The sequence below is a fragment of the Sciurus carolinensis genome, chromosome 11 (genome assembly GCF_902686445.1).
Source record: "Sciurus carolinensis chromosome 11, mSciCar1.2, whole genome shotgun sequence".
Lineage (NCBI taxonomy): Eukaryota > Metazoa > Chordata > Mammalia > Rodentia > Sciuridae > Sciurus > Sciurus carolinensis.
The window spans coordinates 63,829,598-63,845,653 of record NC_062223.1 but is presented as its reverse complement, the minus strand read 5'-3'; the positions used below and the strand labels follow the sequence as shown (position 1 = coordinate 63,845,653).

General features: G+C 43.6%; 1 protein-coding gene across 1 annotated transcript; it reads left to right on the top strand.

Annotated features, from left to right (window-relative positions):
* Positions 1 to 3,519: 3,519 nt before the first annotated feature.
* Positions 3,520 to 10,960, top strand: Rassf10 (Ras association domain family member 10). Its single transcript, XM_047567668.1, has one exon. The coding sequence runs from the start codon at positions 3,759 to 3,761 to the stop codon at positions 5,280 to 5,282; it is 1,524 nt and encodes a 507-aa protein (XP_047423624.1). The 5' UTR covers positions 3,520 to 3,758; the 3' UTR covers positions 5,283 to 10,960.
* Positions 10,961 to 16,056: the final 5,096 nt, after the last annotated feature.

Below are 16,056 nucleotides of genomic sequence, written 5' to 3'. Positions count from 1 at the left end.
GAAATTTTATATCATAATTACAGCAGGGATTTCATGTATCTGTCTGCCTCTAGAAAGAAGTTGCTATGAAGGTAGCATCTTAGTGTTTCCTAGAGCTAGGAGAAGATCAAGAGCCTGGAGGTGCTGAGCATGGACTAAAAGAGTCAGTCCTTTCTCCTGGAAATCTTAGTCTAGGGGAAGACTGGCATTAAAAAATGCATCATGGCATGTGAAATCTCTGCATTGATGGAGACAGGAGAAGAGCAAGGAGCCAATTCTTCCCTGAGAAGGAAAGGACTCCCAGAGCAGGTGATTTTGGAGTTGAGTTTCTGAAAGGACAAATAGGACCACTTTAGTTGTGTAAGCTGGCTCCTAAGGAGGGGGGAAAGCATGTACAATGGTGTGGATGCTCTCCTGGCTGAGTGAGGTGTTGACTTGCTAGAATGTAGGTTCTATTCATCGATCTACTTATTTATTCAACAGATACTGAATAAATCTAGAATGTGCCAGGCATTGTGCTAAATGCAGAGGATTCAAAAGTGAGCAAAACAGATGAGATCACAACCCTTGTGGCATTTAAAATTCACTAGGGAGCTGGGTGCAGTGGCATGCACCTGTAATCCCAGCTATTCAGGAGACTGAAGCAGGAGGATCCACAGAGCCCAGGAGTTTATTTAAGGTCAGCCTGGGCAACATAGTGACACTATCAGAAAGCAGGGAAGAAAGAAGGGGCTGGGGAGATAGCTCAGTCGGTAGAGTGCTTGCCTTGTAAGCACAAGGCCCTGAGTTCGATCCCCAGCACCCAAAAAAAAAAAAAAAAAAAAAAAAAAAAAAAAAAAAAAAGCAGGGAAGAAAGAAACAAAGGGGGTGGGGACAAAGCTCTAATGAGCACCTATGAGAGGGGAAGGAGGAAGGAATAACTAAGCACATCAGGGCGGAGTTGGGGGAGTGGGCTGGGCCTGACTGTAAGAGACCTCTGACATGATGCCAGGGAGAAGGAAAGCCCCTCCAGTCTGTCACTAAGTCCTGCCTCTCCCTCCTCCGTGATGACTCTCAATTTTGTTCAACCCTCACACAACCACCATTCTTGGCACAGGTCACCACTGCTTCTTTGAATGACTGTGACAGTCTTCTAAAAAGGATCCTTGCCTCTCCCCATCATTCCCAATGCAAACAGATAATCGTTCAAAAGAGAAAATCTGGTCATGTTATATCCCAGGCAGAATTCGAAGCTGGTCCCATACTCTCCTGGCTTTACTCTGGTGATTATCTTACATTGCACAGCCAAAGGAATTTTGCAGATGTACTTGAGGTGACTAATGAGTTGACTTGAAGATAGATTACCTGTCTCATGAAACTAGTCTCTTAAAAGCAGTGTTTTCTCCAGCTGGTAGCAGAAAAGGGGGTGAGAAAGGTTGGAAGCAAAGGAGGACTGGATGGATCTGATCTGCCATTGCTGATTTAAAACAGGAAGCGGGTGTCCCATGGGAAGGGCTGGAGAGAGGTCTCTAAAAGCTGAGACTCTGCTGACAGCCACCAAAAAATGGGGCTTCAGTCCTACAACTGAAAGCAACTGGATTCTGGAAACAACTGAATAAGTTTGGTAGTGGATTTTCCCCAGAACTCAAACAGCCAACACCTTGCCTTAGGCCTGAGACACCCTGAGCAGAAGATGCAGCAGACATGCCAAGCAAGACCTGTGACCTATAGAACAGCAAAATAATGTATGGGTGTTGTTTTAAGCCTCCTGGTTCATGGTAATTTATTATATAGCAACAGAAAACTAGTGTGCCTTCTAAGTCTCCAACCCTCTAATAAAACTCTGTGGACTTACCAGGTCCAGGAATTTAATCCTGACAACAGTGCTATTAGGCAGGTATTTTTATTATCACCATTTTGCAGATGACAAAACTGAGACTCAGAGAGATTAAATGCTTCTCCTAAAGCCACAGCTAGTAAGTAAGCCACCAGTCTGACCCCAGTGTTGGTACTCAATGACTTCTTCTTATTCTTAGGATAAATTCAAACAGAAAAGCATGGAATTAAAGGCTCTACCTGCTCAACCATCCAGGCCTGCTAGGTATACTCCTCTCTCACTGAAACTCCTTACAGCCCAATAACTGCCATGGTTTCTTGATTCTTTGACTTTGCCAGTTGGTTTCTTCTGTCTGGAATGTGGCTTGCCCCTGTCTTCCACCTGTTTTTCCTTTGGCAGGCTCAAATAGTCCTTTGGATCTTTCTAAAGACGTTACCTCCAGTAGGAAATCTTCCTTGATCCTCCCAGATGAGACTGGAGTCTACTGCAGCATCTGGGTAGGTTCCTCTCATACCTCATGCTTTCCCTTATTAGAAAACAGAAGACACTGCGTTAGAAATGTTTATTCCACGGTGCTCTTCACTAGATGGTGAGTTTCCTGCCGGCCAATACTGGTGATTTGTTCATCATGAAACCCCTAGCATGGAACCTGGGGCATAGTAGGAACTCAATAAATATTCACTGCATGAATCAGTGAATTGACACATGTGCTTTATCCAAGAAGCAATGAGAAGTCATCCAAAGTCTGGAAAGAAGGGAGTGAGCTTATAGATCTGTGCTCACAGGACTTATTCAAAGCAAGTCTTGCACACAAGGGACTCATCATCTGAGGATGAAACAAGTTCATTGGCATTGTGACACTGGCTTTCTTATGCTGTGAAACTTGGCTTTTATCTCCTCTGGGCCACATATGGATTTTCTGGATACCAGGAAATGTCAGAAACCACCATGGTGGTGTCCCCGGTTTCCCCTTATGGAAGTAGGACACATAAAAGAGCTCATAACTTGGGTGCGCCTCATTCTTCTGCCACAATCAGTAGTTTCCCTGTTAAGAAGGCAGTGGCAAGCCAAGGCACTGTGGAAACCCACAGACATGACCTGCGGAGAACTGGGAGTGGCCTCTGAAGGTCCCACTCCAGTCAGATCATTTCCTACTTACACTTGTTCATGGAACCCAATGTTCCATCTAGTCCTGTTTATATATGCAAATCTTGCTTCCCATCAAGGAAGACAGGAAGGTCTTTCGCTCATTCTGTGCTTATGGCTCTTAGGTGGTCTTGGTAACGCGGTTAGAGGCCGCTGAATGCCTCAGTTTCCCGGCTTGTGCAAAGTGCACTCCCCAGATTAAGCTTCCCTGAAGGAGCAGGGCCACATTTGGGGGCGCCGGGAAGATGAGATAGGCTGATCAAGATGCATCCAGTCACCTCTAGATGCAAGGGGAGGAGGCAGTGGGCGGAGAGAGACACAGAGCTAATACCTTGCTGAGATGCAGAGAGGCCCGGAGTTTTTTCTTGCACCTGCTCGCGGAAGAGCGCAAGTTGGACTTACGACGCCTGCAACTCCAGCGAGGGACAGGCCCGGCGCAGCTAGGCTGGGAGGGGCGAGTCTGGGCGCCGCTCCTCCGGTGCTTAGGGCGGGAGCGCTGGGCGCTGGGGCGGGAAGGGGTGGAGCCACGTGGGGAGGAGCAAAACCCGGAGGCCTCGGGCAAGGTGGGCAGAGGCAGATCTGCAGGAGCCCGAACCCGGGCGGGCGGCTTCTAGAGCGCTCGCTGTCTGGGCCGAGCGCAGCCTCTCCAGCCTGCGCGGGAGCCTGCCTTCGGAGCGCAACCAGAAAGAAAGACCGGCGCCGCCGGAGACCGGAATCACAAATTCTTCTTTAAACTCAGAGCTGCCGGGCTGTCCGCGCTGCCCCTGCCGCACTACCAGGGCCGGGCTAGACCTGAAATTTGTGTCCCGTTTGCACCATGGATCCTTCGGAGAGGAAGATCTCGGTGTGGATCTGCCAGGAGGAGAAGCTGGTGTCCGGCCTCTCCCGCCGCACCACTTGCTCGGATGTGGTGCGGGTTCTCTTGGAGGACGGCTGCCGGCGAAGACGGAGGCAGCGGCGGGGCCAGCGACGGGGCTTGACCGGCGACCCGCCAGGCCCCGGGGAACTGCCGGAACCCCCGGATGTCGAAAACGACGAGGACGACGACGAGGCGCTGTCCCAGGGCATGCTGTGCGGGCCCCCGCAGTGCTATTGCATCGTGGAGAAGTGGCGTGGCTTTGAGCGCATCCTACCCAACAAGACGCGCATCTTGCGCCTCTTATCCGCCTGGGGCGACGAGCAAGAGAATGTGCGCTTCGTGTTAGTTCGCAGCGAGGCGTCGCTGCCCAACACGGGTCCGCGCAGTGCCGAGGCGCGCGTAGTGCTCAGCCGCGAGCGCCCCTGCTTGGCCCGGGGAGCGCCGGTACGGCCCAGCCTGGCCATGACCCAGGAGAAGCAGCGGCGGGTGGTGCGGAAAGCTTTCCGCAAACTGGCCAAGCTCAACCGGCGGCGCCAGCAGCAGCCACCGCCTTCGCCCTGTTCGTCCACTTCATCGTCCACTGCCTCGTCTTGCTCGTCGCCGCCGCGGGCCCATGAGAGTGCCTCTGTGGAGCGCATGGAGACGCTGGTGCATCTGGTGCTCTCCCAGGACCACACCATCCGCCAGCAGGTGCAGCGGCTTCTGGAGCTGGACCGAGAGATCGACCGCTACGAGGCCAGGGTGCATCTGGACCGCATGCGACGGCATGGGGTGAACTACGTGCAGGACACTTACTTGGTGGGGGCAGGGATAGAACTCGATGGGCCCATCCCGGGAGAGGAGGCAGAGGATGTAGCGGTGGCGGAGGAGGCAACGGCGGCGCCCCCGGACAGTGAGGCACAGGCGGCAGCGCTGGAGGAACTGGCCCGGCGCTGCGACGACCTGCTGCGGCTACATGAGCAGCGAACCCAGCAGGAGGAGTTGCTGGAACGTCTCTCCACCGAGATTCAGGAGGAGTTGAACCAGAGATGGATGCGGCGGCGCAAGGAGGAACTGGCGGTGCGGGAAGAGCCGCCGGAACCCGACGGCGGCCCTGACGGTGAGCTGCTGCTGGAGCAGGAGCGGGTCAGGACTCAACTTAGCACCAGCCTTTACATTGGGCTCAGGCTTAACACGGACCTAGAGGCCGTCAAGGCGGACTTGGATTACAGCCAGCAGCAGTGGGACAGCAAGGAGCGTGAGCTGCAGGGCCTTCTCCAGACTTTGCACACTTTGGAGCTCACCATAGTGCAGGATGGGGCTTCGGGCCCCGGCGGACCCACGCGGGAACCCCAGCCTCAGCCCTGCGCGGAGATGTGGGTGGACCAGGCCCGCGGACTGGCCAAGAACTGTCCTGGCAATGACGAGGACTCTGATACTGGACTGAGCTCCATGCACAGCCAGGACTCGGATTCGATGCCTGTGTGCGAATCCCTGGTGTAGGAGAAGCAGGGAGGGAGATGGAGACAGACACGTCTCCCTTTCCTGCAGCAGGCATTGGCCCTGCCAGCTCAGGGACTCCAAATCAGGCTGGGGTGAGCCCGGAGCTACTGCCTGGCCGCAGAGCTCCAACCCGGTCGGGGAAGGGTTGGGGACGCCTGCCGGGCAGCGGCTCTCCTCTGGCTACAGGGTGAGTGTGGAGGACGGTGAGGGAGAAGGAAGCCGGGTCTGTGTTCCAAGCTCTTTTAAGAGAAAGAAGCAGTGAGGAGGTGGAAACCCCTTATATTAGAAAACTAGTATAGCACCTCTCAGTCCAAAGGTGCAGCCTCCTCCTTCTCCATCACCCTGGGGAAACAGACGTGGTCCAAACCCATTTTCAAAACAAGAAACAAGTATTATGGCGATTTCCCCACTCCTCTGTAGGGAAGGACTGATGGCAGCTAGAACTGTAGTTTGTGGCATAAAGTGCTCTTAAAAGAAACAGTTGGATGAAAAGGAAATTCCTTGAATGTTAATTGTGACTGTAAACGTGTTAAAACTAGCCAAAGAGGACGCACTGGTGTTGGTCTCAGCCTTACTTAACATCTTTGATAAAAACCGTAGGCACCAAAACCCTGCCTGTTTACATTTCTGCAGATTTGGGAATTACCCATCTGCTAAATCATTTGCCTTTTCTTTCAAAGTCTAAATTGTATCAAAATCAAACTCTGTATTTCCTCCTAGTAAATACAGTGTAGGTTAAAAGGGGATCCTTTTTCCAAAATAGCCTTTTATTATTACCAAAGTCAAACATATTCTTTTGCAGATATAAAATCCTGGCAAACATAATCCCTGGTTAAAATTTAATCTGGGCTCTTTGGGGTCTGTTCCTGCAAAGGCAGGTGTGTTGTCCTTTAGTTCATACTGCCACTTCATTGACCCCATCACTGTTATTTCAGAAAAAATAGAAGGGAAGTTGCAGAACTCAAGTTACACACAACTAAGTTTGCTGTTTAATGAGCACTTTAAGACTTAAAAGCAAAGATCTTTGCTCACATTCAGCTTTGAACTTGAACTGTAAGATTAAAACTAACCATGACCTTCATGGATTTTACCCAAACCCAACTCTAACTTCAGTATCTTTGGTCAGAGGTTAGCTACTTGTTCAAACTTAAGTCGAGACAGTGTAAATATCAGGGTTTACTAGATAAAGGCCCCCAAATGAAAAGTAGAATAATCTCCTAGTACACCTTGGGTGAACAAGTTGATTAACCATAGCACGTAGCCATGGATAAAAGCATATTAAGTGAGCTAAGGATTTGAATTACTCTTGTCCAGTGCACAACTGTGCACACGCCAGGGGTGGTGCAAGGGTGGCACGTTCTCTGTGGCCAGTGATCAAGCCACTGGGCACTCAGTGTAATTCTTCTAGTTATTTCAATTAGAACTTATCAGTTGTAGCAAGTCGTTGGCCGGTGGAAGGAGCCTGCTGGCTGGTTTCCCTTTGGAGCGGAGTACTTCTGAGGAATGTGGCTCTAATCTGTCCTGAGGAGGTATTAACAATGGGCTGTGTGTGTGGTGCCCGCCTGGTGGAGAGCCTGGTTATCAACCTGACTGTGGAGGGGCTGGCTCCAGTTTCAACACTACACGTGAAGATAACTTAAGAGGCCTTGCTCTATGGAGAAGCTTCTTCCCTTGCAGGGGTCCTCTGTGTTGCCAAAAGGAGCCTGCCCTCCTGACCTCCTCAAGCCACCCTCTGTGCTGTCTCCTTCCTAGAGACAGCCCCACCTTGGATACTGCCACCGCCATGGTATTACAACACGTGTGCGCGTTTTCAGATTTTTCAAGTAAAATCGGAATTAAAAGGCCGTTTTCTTAATTGATGTTTTCCAAAGACCTTACTTGGCATAATTATGGTTTTTTAGTTTCGTCTGATGCAGCAAACATCTATGCGTTTGGTCTTGGGCATGATTAAAATGAGGAAGGAACCAAAAGAAACCCACTGTCCTCAACAATCATTTGATCCCTAAACACGAAGTCTAATGGTAGCTTTCATTTTGAGGCAGAGGTAAAATCCTCATTAGAGTGTGACAAATGCTACTTGTCTGAATGGTTTATGCTGGCAATGGGCTGACCTGGTGGTTTTTAAATTATTGTGCTTTCTTTCCCCCTAGGGTGGTAGGGGAGGTGGCTCTTGGATGTTTATTAACTCCGAAAGAACACAGAAGTTGGCAGAACAGGACTGCCTGGCAGAAAGGAGCTGTTTTCCTTTTCACTATTATTATTCTAAACTTTGATGGGCTGCTGACGTCAGCAAATATTCTTGAAGCCTGTAAAGCAAACAAGCCACATCACAGGGAGAAGGCCTGTGGGATTTTCTCTGTTGCTCTGTTTCTAGAACCTTCCCTGTCCCAACCACCTGAAGATATTTCTCTAGTCAACTCTCCAGGCAGCTGAAGAGGAGTCTTTATTTATAACAAAGGGCAGCCCAGTCTGCTGAGTTTTGCTTTCATTCAAATCAATTATATTCCTAAAAGGCACCCTCTGTGTGGGTAGGAGAAGGCAGAACCGGGACAGGGCACGGGATGGGGGAAGCCAGAAGGAGACAATAGATACTTTCACAAAGAGCTTTTTGCAAAACCTTGCAAAACTGAGAAAGAGATGGTGTAAATAGCACCAAAACAGTGCTTGTGTCTAGGAAGTGCTAAATAAATATTAAATAGGTTTGATTTTCATTCACATGCATAGTCATCATGGGCATGAGATCGAGTGCATAGCAGTGAAGTTCCAACCCCTGAATGTTAGCACCCCTGGGAAAAGTGGCTCCTGTGCGTCAGCTCTGTTCTTCAGCCCTCGTCAAAATCCTGCGAGGAACCAGCAAGCTCTGGGAGAAGAGGAAGGAGTATAGGTTCCACATCTGCCAGCCCCATACTTTTTTTGGAACTGAGACAACCAACTGTGTATTGATCTGAAGTATCCCATTCTCAGCCATCTCTCAAACCCAAAGATTCTATGTGATATCTCTTTGTTTATTTTCTTATGTAAAATGTGTTTATTATTATATTTACTATTAGAAAAGTTACATACTATAGTCCTTGTAACAAACCTGAAAGTAGCATGAATGCAAACAAAAAAAGTCATTCTAAAATCTCTTACCCCCAAAAGCCTGTCACTACCAAAGGTAGGCATTTTTTCTTAGGGACTTTTTTTTTTTTTTTTTTGAGTTTTGAAGATTTCATATTTTGCTCTGTTTTAAAAAATACAATTTGATATTCAGGTTTTGACAGACCCTTGTAAGCAGATCCATTCACCTGATAAATATATCATAATTTATATAACTGCTCATGTTATCAGGTTATTTTCAATACTTTTTTTACTATTATAAAATAATACTATGATATGTTTCTTTGTGCATTATCTGTTTCCTAATTAGACTTCTTCCATTCCTTCCATAAGAGTCCTAGGGAGAGAATTCCAGGTCAAAAAGGATAAGCATTTAGAGACTTGATATTGCCAAGTTACTTTTCCCAAGTTTATTCTAATTGCAATAATTGAAATTAATTAGTTCATTCTTTGTGGCCTCAGGACCCACGACTGACAATCACTGTCTTAAAATATCCTTAAATAGCAAACGTGGTTAGCTAATGAGAACTGTTAGAGAGATATGGTATTTTCTCTCCTTTTTTTCCCCTTTCCCTGAGCACCTGCTTAAGGTAACAGCAATCTGGACTCTCATTAGAATTGACCAGTATCTGAAAGGAGGAGGGACAAAAACTCTGTATTAGCAGGATTAAGGAGATAGCAAATATAAGTGTATTTATATAAAGAAAATATTCATTATATTTTAAAATTTTAATCTATCAGGAAAGGTTTTCTAAGAAGATAGCATCATAAAACATTTGTGTATTTCTCACCTCATTGTTTACCAACAGTCTCTAGTATCTTAAGTTTTTCTAGAAAGTTCTTTCTAGATACAACACAGCACTTGAGTTTATCCTTAAATTCTTGAAAAGGGAAGATTTGATCATGGCAGTCTGTGAAATCTCCATTGTGAAAATATTTGCTGAATTGTTTCCCTAAACAACAAGGAAAGAAGATGAGGAGGAACCAATTTTTCTTGAGTGTTTCTCAAATGCCAGATCCTTGTGCTGAGTATTCACATGTGCATTTTTTTCTTCATTCTTCTTGTGAGATGGCAATTTTTAACCTCCAGTTTTTACAGAGAAACTAGGTTCACCCAGCAGATCATCAGTTGCAGATGCAGGATTTCCATCTAAGTCTGATCTCAAATGTGCTCTGGTTGCTACCCACCTGAGGCCCATACACAGGAAGTGTTTGGCACCTGGAAAAAAGAGTCCTCATGGGCCCCAGGGTGTTGACATTGGAGAGCTTAAAGATTATCAAATTTTGTCCAAGTATTCCACGAGGGAAGTGGAACAAGTTTCCCCCTAATTCCAGACCTGGTTATTATCTACTAGGTGAGGATTTAGTAAAAAGAATGAGAAGGAGAAATTCCTATGTAAATATCTGAGTAATTGTTTATGAGAAGTGAGTGTTTTGCCTGTGGAAAAAAATCTTGCAAAAAATTAATATCCCATATATCAGCATAAAAGTTTTGACTGAGTGCCCCAAAGGCTGTAACTGCTGCAGAGCACAGGTGCACAGTCAACAACATGGAATCCTTGGATACCAGGGTAGACCTAGCTGTGTGATAGTCACATTCACATCTGGAAGGTGGTACCAACTGTGTTGCAGATGTTCCTACTGGACCTCTTTAACTGGACCTTCTTATGGTGAGCAAGTATTAGGGAAGAGTAGAGAGTGGGAGTGATGGGGCTTCCAAGGACCTTTGTGCCCATGGTGTTAGGCATGCATACCTGGCTTAGGGCATCTTTGGCCATGTTGACTCCACTGCACCTGTGGAGACCCGGAATGGGTTGCTTCAAAGGACCACTGTCCCAGCATCTGCCTTCTCGTTCATTCCCAGGCAAACCTTTCAAACACTTCTAAGATGTTCCACGGTTTTCAGGATAATATCCACATTTCTTAGCAGGATTTATAGTTGTTGGTTATTCAACTCAAGATCCCTCCTGCAGGTCCACACGTTTCTCAATGAAGACAACAGAATTGAGTTGATCCTATATCTTCATTCAAGTCACACTTTCATTTGCATAAGGTCCCTCCTCTAAATTATTTATTTTACTTCTCTGTCCTCTTTGTTAGTCAGTTTTCCATTACTGTAACAAAATACCTGAGATAATCAACTTGAGAAGAATATTAATTTTGGCTCACAGTTTTGGAGGTTTCATTCCATGACCAGTTGGCCCACTACTTGTGGGCCTGTGGTGAGACAATACACCATGGTTGGGAGCATCCGGCAAAGCAAATTATTCCTGTCATGGCTGGAAAGTGAAAGAAAAGGAGAGACCAGCATTTAACAACACTCTTTGAAGCCATGACCCCAATGACCTAAGACCTCCCACTAAGCCCCACCTTTTATTGTTTCCAATAGCACCAAGTTGGGGACCAAACTTTTAACACATGAGCCTTTGGGGACACTCTAGATCCAAATGAGAGTCAGCAGTATTGTCATCTTAACAATATTAAGTCTTCTAATCCATGAACAAATGGGTTGTCTTTTCATTTACATATGTTGTCTTTAATTTCTTTCAGCATTGTTTTGTAGTTTTCAATCTTCAAGTCTTTTACCTCTTATTAAATTTATTCCTAAGTATTTTTATTTTATTATATTTTAATCTTTTTTAATTTTCTTTTTGTTTTTTTAATTAAATTTCTTTTAATAAACTATAATATATTTTATTATATTTTAATCTTTTGTTTTTTTAATGTTTATTGTTAGTATATAGCATCTTTGCTATTTTTCTGTGTGTGTGTTGATTTTACATTGTGCAACTTTGCTGAACCTGTTAATCAGCTCCGAGAGAGGAAGACATGGGGAGGGGGAAGACAGAGAGAGACAAGAGAAGGGGAGGGGAGGGGAGGGGAGGGGAAGGGAGGAGCATGTGATGTGTGCATTTGTGTGCATTCTATGTATCAGATCATGTCATTTGCAAACAGAGATAATGTTACCTCTTTCCAATTTGGACTCCTTTTATTTTATTTTCTTGCCTAATTTCTCTGGCTAAAACTTTTGATACTATGTTGAATAGAAGTGGTGAAAGCTGACATCCTTATTTTGCTCTTGATCTCAGAGGAAAAACTTCCAGTCTTTCACCACTGGGTGTAATGTTAGCCTGGGTTTGTCATATATAACCTGGATCATGTTGAAGAAGTTTCTTTCTATTCCTACTTATCAAATGCTTTTTTTAAAAAAAAAATCAAGAAAGGATGTTGAGTTTTGTCAGTTCCTTTTTCTGCATCAATTGAGATTTTCATGTGATTTTTCTTTCATACAATTAATGTGGTGTATTACATCAATTGATTTTCATATGCTGAATTATCTTGGCAACTCAGGAATAAATTCTTCTGATCGTGGCATAAAAATCTTTTAATATACTCCCAAATTTGGTTTGCTATTAATATTAATGTTATTACTTTTATTGGAGATTTTTGCATTAGTATTTATAAGGATAATGGTGTGTAGTTTTCTATTCTTGTGGCGTCTTTGTCTGATATTGCTACCACGGTAATGCTGATATAGAATAAGTTAGGAAGTGTTTTTTCCTCTTCAATTTTTTGAAAGAGTTTGAGAAGGATTGGTGTTAAATCTTTAAGTGTTTGGTGGAAATCACAAATGAAGCCATCTGATCCAGGTTTTAAAAAATCGATTCAATTTTCTTACTAATTATATAAAGTATATTCAGACTTTCAAATTTTTCATGATCCAATTTTGGTAGAGTATACATTTCTAGGAATTCGTTTCTTCTAGTTAATATGATTAACGCACACGTGCACGAACTCTTAGAGCTAATTAAGTTCAGCAAAGTTGCAGAATACAAAATCAACACACACAAAAAAAATCACAAAAATTCTATACACTAGCAATGAACAACTCCAAAAGGAAAAGATGTTTGCATGTAATTGTTCATAATATTCCCTTATCTACTTTTTCTGTAAAATCAGTAAGTGTTCCCATTTTATTTCTGCTTTTAATAATATGTCTTCTCTCTTTTTTTTCTGAGTCCATCTAGTTAAACACTTGCTAATTTTATGATCTTTTCAAAGAAACACTTTTAGGTTTATGAATTTTCTCTTGCTTTCCTATTCTGTTTTATTTACATATGCTCTAATCTTTATAACTTCATTTGGATAGTGTGGAGTTGGGTTTGCTCTTCCTTTTCTATTTCCTTGTGTTAGCTTTGCATTGCTGTGATAAAAATACCTGACAAGAACAGTTTAGATGGGAGAAAGTTTATTTTGGCTCATGGTTTCCGAGGTTTCAATCCATGGTTGGTAGTCTCCATTCTGGGCCTGAAGCAACACAGAACATCATGGTGGAAAGTCATGGCAAAGAAAGCTGTCCGCTCCTGACAGCCAGGAAATAGGGAGAGAATCTGTAGAGAAGTTAAACCCTTCCAGGCCACACCCCTGGTGATCTACTCCCTCCAACTAGGTCCTACCTCCAGTAATCCATTTGGCTATTTGATGGGGTCATCTGCGGATGAGGTTAGAACCCTCTCGATCCCATCATTGCCCTAAAGCGCCACCTCTGAAACTTGCTGCATTGGGGACCATGCTTTCAACACATGAGCTTTTGGGGACACTTCAGATCCAAACTATAACAACTCTTAAGGTCTAAAGTTAGATTGTTTGGAGCTATAAATTTCACTCTGAGCAGTGCTTTTTGCTACATCCCATTACAAACCATCCCATGATTTTGGAATGTTGTACTTTTGTCTCCATTTGTCTCAAGGTTTTATAATTTCCGTTGTGATTTCTTCTTTCATCCATTCATTGGGTAGGAGTGTGTTGTTCAATTGTACATGCTTGTGCATTTTCTAGCTTTCCTTCTATTACTGATTTTTGGTTATTCCATTGTGATCAGAAAAGATAACTTTTATGATTTCAATCTTCTTAAATTTGTTGACTTTTATTTTTGTTGCCTAACATCTATACTGTAAAATGTTTCATATGCACTTGGAAAAGATATATACTGGATTGTCGTTGGGTGTAGTGGTCTGACTATGTCTTGTAGGTTTATGGTTGTTCAAGTCCTCAGTTTCTTTATTTCTTTTCTATCTGGTTGTTCTATCTCTTTTTGAAAATAGCTTATTGAAGTTTCCAGCTATTATGGCAGTACAATTTCTCTCTATGGTTCTGTCAATGTTTCCTTATTTAGGGGCTTTGGTACTTGGTGCATATGTCTTCTTGGTAAATTGACCTTTTATCAATGTTTTAATGTCCTTCTCTGTTTTCCTGTAAGGGTTTTTGACTTAAAGTCTGTTTTGTCTGATAGTATAGCTACTTGAGCACAGCTCTCTTGGTTACTATTTGCATGGAATGTTTTTTCCATCCTTTTACTCTCAACCTACTTTTGTCTCTAGATCTAAAGTGAATTTATATTCTCTATTGGTTGTGACATTTTCATAGTATCCTTTAATCTTTTTAGATTTTTCTTGGGTTCTTTGGACATTTCTAAAATAGCAATTAGTTTTTGTCTACTAGTTTCTACATCTGAGCTTCCTCGTAAACAATTTCTATGGGCTGCTTTCTGCCTTATGTATAAGGCTTATTTCTTATTTCTTTGCATGTCTCATAATTTTTTGTTGAAAACTGAACCTTTAGAACAATCTAACATAGCAACTCTGGAGATTATCCTTCCACCTCTGCGGTTGGTTATGGTCGCTTTTTGTCTGACATGTTTTTCTTTTCATAACTTGTTTAATTAATGACTTTCTTGGATAATTCTGTCACATGGCCACTGAAGTCTCTGCTTTGGCGGTCATTAATGATGGGACAGAGATTTCCTTAAATGCCAGTGAGTCACCCAGCCTTTACGGAGGGGCCATGGGTGAGGGAGCTGGGCTGCTGTCACTGTTCAGAGACTTGGTTTACAATTCACTTCAGTCCTCACTCCCTAATTGCTCCAGGCCTCACTTGCTTACCCCCTCGCTTCTCTGATCAGAGTCCAGACCTTCGAGCTTTCTCCAGACTTTCCTGGGCATGCGCACATTGCCATAAGCTCCCTATGGAAATTTCATTCACCAGCATTTACTCTTCAACTGTTTTTGATCAACTTCTTGTTTTTCACAGCTGTTATCACTGTTTCCAAGTTGTGATGTTAAAAAACTACCTGTGATTGTTTTTGACAAATGTCCCCAGGGAAAAAGCTGTTTGCACTGTATGAGATCCTGTCCAGTCAAATAAACAGAGAACTGCCAAACAGGTCCAATAATGGCAATTCTCAGAGAATGATATTTTAACCAGCTCCAAACCCATTCTGTCCCCTTCCCAGTGGCTTCTGGTTTTCACTGTGATTGTAGGGTTGCTGGTTTCTACTGTGATTCTGGGGCTGCTGGTTTTCAATCTACTGTGGAGCTTGGGGAGGGGGATGGGAATAGGGCAAGTGAAACAGCAGAAAGCACGCTTTTCTTATTGAGATTCCATCTTTTTTTTTTTTTTTTTTTTAATTAACAAATGCTCTTTGGATTGTTGTTAGCCCTTGGTTAATTTGCAGAATTCTGGAAAGATTCTGCCTGTGTTCTTGTTGCTTTTATTGACGAGTGGCTTTTTGGACTCGACTCTGCCGTACTCACTGACGTCTCTTCATAAGATTTTTTTTCTCCCTCTTTTATTGGATGGATAGAATTTTCTTTGGCTGATTCAAAAGCTGTACCTTCAATTTTGCTCGTCTGTCTCTCCAAATGTCCCAAGAGCCACACTTATGTTTATTTTTCTGATCAATGTATATGTAAACTTATCAAATCTGTGTTTGCCCTCAAGTAAGACAAGAACTTAACATACTACTCTTTCTGTGGTTTCTCTCCCCTTTCGTATAGGTATCATCTACGATTTTAATTCTAGAAAGTCTTATTTAGCTAATAATAACTTTTCTCTGCATATTTTATTGGGATTGCAAATGTGTACACTACCTTGAACAGAATTGATAGCTTTATGATGCTGAGTCACTCTACTCAAAAATAAGATAATAACACAGTACAGCAAATCACCTCAAAATTCAGTGTGTCTTAAAGTAACAATCATTTATTCTTACTCATGCCTCTGTGTGAGTCAGCTGGGGATTAGCTGATCCAGGCCAGGTTCAGGTGAACTTGAGGCCCCAATCTACCAGGTTGGGCTTGCGTCAGCTCCATGCCTCTCTGGTCTTCCCTGGGTCAGAGGCATAGAACTTTCTCAATCCTTTAAACTTGTTACAGAGGGGCCAGCCTAGACCTTTCTTCTCTTTTTGTAACATCTACTTCTCTGGTATTGGCTCATTTAACTCAGGGCAACACAAATATCACATTTCTGCTACGTACCAGGCATAGGGTGTAGGCCTGAGTAGCAATGAGTAGAACGGCTAGTCTTCCATCATGAAAACTACTAAGATTCTGGCATTGAGATTTTAAATGGATTCAATCCATTTGAATTCATACTTTGTAGACAGCAACTCCACTTTAGGAATCTACAGAATATTTATTCAAGTGGGCAAGGGTATAAATTCATGACTTTCATTATGGCAAAATTAGAAATAGTGAAAATGAGAGGTTATTTCAATAGGAAACAGGTCATATGAACTAAGTTATGATCATATTATTTTATATAGCTATTAAAATCATGGAGGTCTGCATTGCTGACATGGAAGAACAACTGTGATACTCTTTTAAAAAAAGCAAGT